The 7197-nt window shown below is 39.3% G+C and overlaps 1 protein-coding gene across 2 annotated transcripts in view; it reads left to right on the forward strand.

The window, feature by feature from the left end:
• The window catches only part of INSIG1 (insulin induced gene 1), a 14814-nt gene extending 8190 nt beyond the window's left edge, over positions 1-6624 (forward strand). For both annotated transcript variants that reach the window (XM_042473190.1, XM_042473189.1), the window contains 4 exons: positions 514-638; positions 1619-1785; positions 2836-2935; positions 3773-6624. In XM_042473190.1, coding sequence (XP_042329124.1) covers positions 514-638; positions 1619-1785; positions 2836-2935; positions 3773-3802 — 422 coding nt within the window. In that variant the 3' untranslated portion in view covers positions 3803-6624. The remainder of the gene's footprint in view (positions 1-513; positions 639-1618; positions 1786-2835; positions 2936-3772) is intronic.
• Positions 6625-7197: the final 573 nt, after the last annotated feature.

Genomic DNA, 7197 nt, shown 5'->3' on the forward strand with positions numbered 1-7197 from the left:
ACATTAGTTAAACAGTAGTTGATCATTTTGAAAGGTATTCCACTTCAGCAGCTCCTGCTCTGTGATACTTTGATAAAGCCCATATGTTACTTGTCAGCTAGAAAAAGTGATCATATAACTACCACAGTGGACATTAAATGTTTGACTTTTTAAAAAAATCAAGTAGCATTGTCAGAAAAGAAGGCCATAACTCCCTTTATGACTTTAAAGCTTATAAAGGTCTTTGAACTTGGAAGGTTTCTGGAAGTTGGTAAGCACTCCCATTTCTTGACAATAGGAAGATGGTTAAGTGAGGAAACTCTCCCCTTCCTTGATTGACAGTGGCAAAAAAGCATTGGTCCTCCTTCCACTGCAAATGCATGAACATAAATGAAGCTTAAGTTTCTCAAATGTCATTTACAGACATAACACTAACATATATAGGTCAACCTTCTTCCTAATATTTCACTATGTACTGTGGAAATGCATATATAGAGGACCTTTGTGAATAATTTTGTCTTCTTTTTTTAACAGCTGTTATTGGACTGCTTTATCCTTGCATTGACAGTCACCTTGGGGAGCCTCACAAATTCAAGCGAGAATGGGCCAGCGTGATGCGATGTATAGCAGTATTTGTTGGGATTAACCATGCAAGTGCTGTATCCTTGAAATGTTTTATCTGTATTTCAGACAATAATTAATCAGCTTTTAATTGAAATGTAAATATGCAGGAATGACTCCATCTTCAGATGTTAATTTCTACACTTGCTTTTCTCTAAAATATCCCCTTAAAAGAATTTGTATGTCTTGTTGATTAGTTCTGTGTACAATAGGACTACTTCTGTTGGCAGAAGGGAAGCCACTGTCCCCGGCAGCAGGACAAGAGTTTGGCTCTGATGTCTCTGCTGAAGAGAACTCACTATTTGTGGTCTGGAGGATCTTTATACCAGCTCTCAGATTTCCAATGGTCTGAAAAAGGCAATGCTAGTTATAGCCAGGCATGTTTTGGGTGTTGAACTGATTACTATAGCACATGAAAGATTAGGCAGTGGGGTATAAGATAAAAAGAAGAAACAAAGTAAATGATCAGGCATACCTGCATAGTATTGGAAATTCTTGCAAAGCCAGATCTGATCTGACTTCATACTTGAAGGCATCACTTGATATTCAGAGTGATTTAAGTTTTTGTTTGGGCAGCTTTGGCGCATATGTAGCACTTGTTCCCTTCTTGAGTATGACAAAGATAGTTTTCACTGGCTTCCCCTGCAGGCTTTCCTTTGAATGCCATTACTTAGGAAAACCAGCATCTCATTGAGGTACTGACTTTCTCCTCATTTTCCTTGGAATGTCTGGACAGATTATATAATGAAAATTTGAATAGAGTCAAGTAGTATGTTAGCAAGGAAAGGTACTTTAGCTGTCCTGCTTTTTTCCCTTTCATGAATTGTTTTTTTACACTTTAACTGCAGGTGCAAAAGAGGGATGTATGAAAGACAAGGAACACATAGAATGTGAAAGGCAGGCAACACCTTATAGTACTGAATTAAATGACAAAATCTATGGCTAGGCTTGAGAATTTTTGTGGGGAGAAACTTGTCAGACATGAAGATCACTTAATTTTCCTTAGCTTTCTGCTTAGAAATTGGATTTTGCAAACAACATCCAGCTCTCTTTAACACTGGCAGCTTTGTCACTGGGCCTCTGGTGGACATTTGATCGTTCAAGAAGCGGCCTGGGCCTTGGAATTACGATAGCTTTTGTAGCTACACTGATTACACAGTTTCTGGTCTATAATGGTGTTTATCAGTAAGTATCTTTCCCAGTGTGTCACTTTAATGTGTCCTGTTTTTGGGATCTGAATTAAGTTTATACTTGTGTTACATTCTTAAGTACCATTTGTTCACCATTTGTTTGATAAAGTGAGATTGGCAGTAGCTGTGTTTCAGTGGCATGATTATTTTATTTAAAGAACATTGGCCTATGTTAAATTATCAGGTAATTTGTACTTGTACTCTGTACTTGGCCAAGAAACTATACCAGCTACCAGAGGAGAGAAGCTGCCTTCTCAACAGAAATGCAAGAGTCCCCTAGGAAGACTAGTTAGTTCCAGGGTTGGTTGGTGTGTTGTTGTTTTTTTATTTTTCAGGCAAGTAACATTTTTGCAAAGCTGCACTACACATCCTAAAACATTTTTAAACAACCTGGGGGGCGGGGAAAGAAGCTATCCCCCAACACCCAGGGTGGTAATGAGGCAAATAAGTGGCTGTGTAAATAAAATAATGGAATATATTCTTCAGTCACATACTTAGTATTGTTGACAGAGGGTGATCAATATATTCTTCAGCAAATACTTAGTACTGAAAGACCCTCCCTCCATCTTGACTGCCACCACCCTGGCCTCGGAGGGAGAGAAGAAGAGGCAGGCACAGCTCCACTATGCCTAGGCCCAGAGACAGATGAAAGGCCCTCGCTCCATTTTAACCGCCACCACCCTATCTTCAGAGGGAGAGAAGAACCGGCAGTATCTGTTGGACTTGATACTCTTCCCCACTGCCATTCCATTCTCCTTTTGTGCCATGTCTCTTCAAATTGTAAGCCTGAGGACAGGGAAGTGGCAAATTAACAATCTGTAAGATGCTTTGAGAGGCTTTGTGGCTGAAGAGCAGGGTATAAATACTCTAATTATAATAATATGGTTGACAAAGGTGATAATGCCTATATGCACATTCATAATCCTGCCACTTTATATTTCCAGTATAGTCAAATGTTGATGATTTACAAAGACAAATTTTGTTGAACAGTTTCTAAAAGCTACAGACAGTTCTAAATTGTTTTTCTTTTTTTACCTTTCTTTAGGTATACTTCGCCTGATTTTCTTTACATCCGATCCTGGCTGCCATGTATATTTTTTTCTGGAGGTGTGACTGTAGGAAACATAGGACGGCAACTGGCTATGGTAATTATCATGCATGTTTAATAGGTGTTGAAAGTAAGTGGTGCCTCATTAGAAGGTGATTGTAATGAGTGTGACCCCCACATCATCTTATGTGTTGTATGCAGGCACAGACTTCCAGGATGATGATCAGTTAATGAAGTAAAATACAAAGTACCCGTTTTCTAAGCTCTTTCCTTACAAATAATTGGTGACAAAACTTATAGTGTTATGCTTTTTGAACATGCCACAATAGCTAGTGAGGCAGGCTAAATTGCTTTCCCTTTTTCTTTTAGTTTTGCTCCTCAAACCTGTAAGTGATTACGGAGGCAGCTGTTCTACTTTCCTGTTGTACATAGCTCACATAGCTACAATAGATCACCAAGAGCAGAATCCCATTCTTTGCCAAGTTGACTTTTTCGCATTGTTTACTACAAACATGCTGCTGCAACCCAACACTGAAAATGTGCCTTCCTTCAGTCTTCCTTAACTATCCACCCAATGCCAAGGCTGCAGAAAAAAAATTCCCTGGCTAGACAAACAAGAAAAGAGGCTGGGCTCCCATAAAAAGACTTTGTAAAAAGGAACTTGGTCAGAGGCTTTGTTAACTGTGGTTTGCTTGTAATTGCCCCCACAGCCCCAAAGTCAACCAAGATTTATTTTGCATAGACTTACTGTTCACGTTTTATTCCACCAACTGACTGGATTGTTATTAGAATGTCTTAATGGCACATTACTTAGACTGTCCAAAATCAAAGTTGTGGTGCTCCACTAATTTAAAAGAATATAGTCAAATTTCAATGCAAGTTAAATATTACTTAATTTTTAAAACTACATTAACACTTATTGTTTTGACTACAGGGTGTTTCTGAGAAGCCTCACAGTGACTAAATGCAGCTCGGATCTGAAGCACCTGCAGGGAGGCAGAAGTAAGATCTGTTGCTGATTTCAAACTAGGATTTCTTCTTGAACACCTTGAGCGAGCTCCCTGCACAAATGACTTGGGAAGACAAAATCATTCAGCTTAAGTGTGGCCAAGAGCTTACCTCAAATATATTTAGGAGAAGTCTCTGGGCTTGGCTGTTCTGTGGAAGAATTCATTACAGACTTGATGCGTAACAAGCCCATGCTTAGTGGCACTTCACTTGGGTTCCAGTTGAAGTCATTGAAAAAGCTGCCATATTTCAAAGCCTTGAAACAAAAGCTTTGTACAAGTGCCCAAAGAAGGTTGATTGGTACTGAAGGGTGGGGTATATGAATGGGTTTAATAGGAATAGTGAATATTCAAACATCTTTTAAGATAGGGTTGCCTTTGAAATAAAGGTGATCACCAAAAAAAATACAATCTTTTTGAAGTTGTATTGAGAAATAGCTGACTGTGGGCACAATCCGTTTGGAAGGCTCCAGTGAAATCAAGGGGAGAGAATTTTACCTGTTTCTGAGAAGCTTATGCAGGAGTATCCCTGAAGTGTTTGACTTGTGCAGTTTGTTTCAATACATGAGCATTTGAGGGTGGGGAAGAATGAGATTATCTTGTAGACAGAAGCAATAAGTCTGTCAACTGTTCATCTATGGTTTATGGACATTTAGTGATTTATGGTCCTGCTATTGGATACACACGGCCAAAATCAATTACTGTTCAGTAATGTGTGTCATCACATCTGTTATGTGCATCCATCCTTAAGTACTTTACTGGCAAGCCTGTCCTCAATAATACTACATCAGTTGAAGAGAAGGCATTCCTATGTGATATCTGTTGAGCTTTCTGACTGGTTTAAGAGCCCAAACAAACTTTGCCATAAGAAGGGCAGGGCAAGCCAGCAGTGTTACTGAATGCTTCTTATAAACAACCTGGCTTTACAGTGTGTTTCTAAAGCTCACTTTGTGTTTTGTTGGGGAAGGGTTGGTGTTTGAAACTCTATAGAACATGCAATCTGTGATTGCCTTGTAAGGAAGAATGCTTCTGTTACTACATTAAGTATCTGATGTTTCATAAATAGCTTCATGATGAGCACGCTAGTGGTTTAAATAGTATAGAGTACAGTTGATCTAATGAACAAGTATTGGGTCTCAAAATTTTAAGTGCAATGTGCAATTGAGAAAAATCTGAGCCTTGTAGTCTCCTCTTTAATATCTTCATTGAACAGTGAATCTTGAAGAGGAGAACTTTGAACTCATTTCAATGCTTCATGGAAGCTAAAATTCAGCAATAACAGTGAGAAATGCTAATTTATAGCTTATACTAAATTCCTGTGGTTCAACTTCCAAGTGCACTCTTACTGTGCTGCTACCTTTCTGTATTAGGCAGTTAGATCCTCTTCCATTTCCAATCTCATGGCTTCCAGACTTGTCAATGACTACTGTTTAAAACTTTAAGATGAAATTAAAGAACAATATGGGAATAGTCTGCTGTTATGGATATAAAATTATGTGGAACAGGTCACTGATCCCAACGCTGGGAAAGGACTGGGCTCCCCTTAAAACCCCCTGACAGCTTTCATGGCTGTGTATTTTGCCCCATTGCTGAAAGGAAATAGTTCAACTATTGTTAGCTGTTGTCTCTAGTCTTAAACTCCCCTCTTCCCTAGTACACACTTTGAGAATTGCTATTTAAAAACTATGAATACTAGCAAGGCTTTCCCATCTTATAAAAGGCTTAAAAAACCTTTTGTAAAACAAACAAATTGACAAACCTTGATTTTCCACCTTCCACCCATCTTGGGTTAGAGTCTGACCAGAAGGAAAATTCATATCACCACCAATCGTCAAGGTATACAGAAGCTCTTAGGAGAACCGCCATCCCCTGTGGTCCTCTTTGCTCACCCATGTGTCAGGATGACAGAAGGGAGAGGCATCTCCTTCTCCCCTCCCTGCATCCCACTGCAGCTCCCCTAAGCAGTGCTTGAAAGATAAGTAAAATGAGAGGGAATTTTGTACTGGGGCCTGGTGGGGATAAGCAAGGCCCTGGGTTGGCGAGTTAAAATTTTCAAAGATTTCATGCATTTGTGAAGGTTTGGGAGTATTCCCAAGGTAACCCTTAGGCGAGCTTGCCTCTCTTGGCCTAAAATGTTTGGAGGGAATACTTAAATACTATAGGTAGGTTTGATTTGTTTCTTCTTGAATGAAGAAGTGGTCAGGAAGATGATGAGCAGTAAGGTAGAAATGACTTGCTTTGAAGGCGTTCCATAGACGTCTGATACTGCTCAACAATAAATCAAAAGTTGCAGCCTTAGGGCCTTACTTGTCACATGAGTCTTAAAGATGTATTAATACTCTTTCTCTACTGCTTACTCCATTTTGAATGATATGCCCAAGTGAGCATGCATTAGCAAGACAAAAGCCACCTGTATCCATTAAATTTAGTTGGAGATAACAATTACAGAAGATCCTAGGAAGTTGTTTCTTTTGACAACATCCTTAATATTAGGTGCAACTAAAGAGGACAATGGTAACCTGTAAATATGTAATCATTAAATGAGTAAGTATTTTACTTGTAAAGGTTTATTTGTAAATCTGTTTTGAAAAGACAGCCAAAATATGTTTAAAGTTCAATCTTGCCAATACTTGTATCTGAACCAAAGTGGTCAGAGTTTGTGTTACAAAGAAAGTGTGGGGGGTGGGGGGACTTGCACTATCCTGGATTGGTTTCTTTCAGTTTTCAGACTCAGTACATTTTTCAACTGTTTTTTTTTAATAAAATTAAAAATTTCAAACAACTGTCTGTCTTTTGTTTTTAAGCCATGCTGCTCCTCTTCAATGATGACAAAAAGTGATTTGGTAGAACTGTCACAATGTTCTCTCAATATTGGTCTTGGCATTGCATTGTGGACAAAGTTCCCAAAGGAGCAGATGACACATCTGCAATTTAGCATTCTCTGGAGTTGCCCAGTAAAACGTACTGTTTCTATATACAATTGGAAATTGCACTGTTCCAGAAGCCTGAGGATGGTTTTCACATCTGATATCTTGTGGATTTGGAGACAGAAAAGTTCCTAGAGCAGCCTTGTCCCTTCCTAGAAATTGTGATCTCCCTAGATGAGCATTGGGGGGTGGGTTCCATGGACTGTCCCAGTGTCTTCAATGAAGAAAGCCATCTGCACTCCAAGCTAAGCCAAGCAGGGGCGCTGCCTGAAATGTTTACCCAGTTAGCTAGGAGTAGAGCTAAGGTGTTATTTGGAGAAGACTTGGTCAGAATGATGTAGTGGTTTGACCACTGGACTATGACTCTGGAGAGCAGGGCTCAAATCACTGCTCAGACATGAAAACTTGGGCAAGTCGACCTCAGA

Source organism: Sceloporus undulatus, chromosome 6 (genome assembly GCF_019175285.1).
Source record: "Sceloporus undulatus isolate JIND9_A2432 ecotype Alabama chromosome 6, SceUnd_v1.1, whole genome shotgun sequence".
Classification (NCBI taxonomy): Eukaryota; Metazoa; Chordata; class Lepidosauria; order Squamata; family Phrynosomatidae; genus Sceloporus; species Sceloporus undulatus.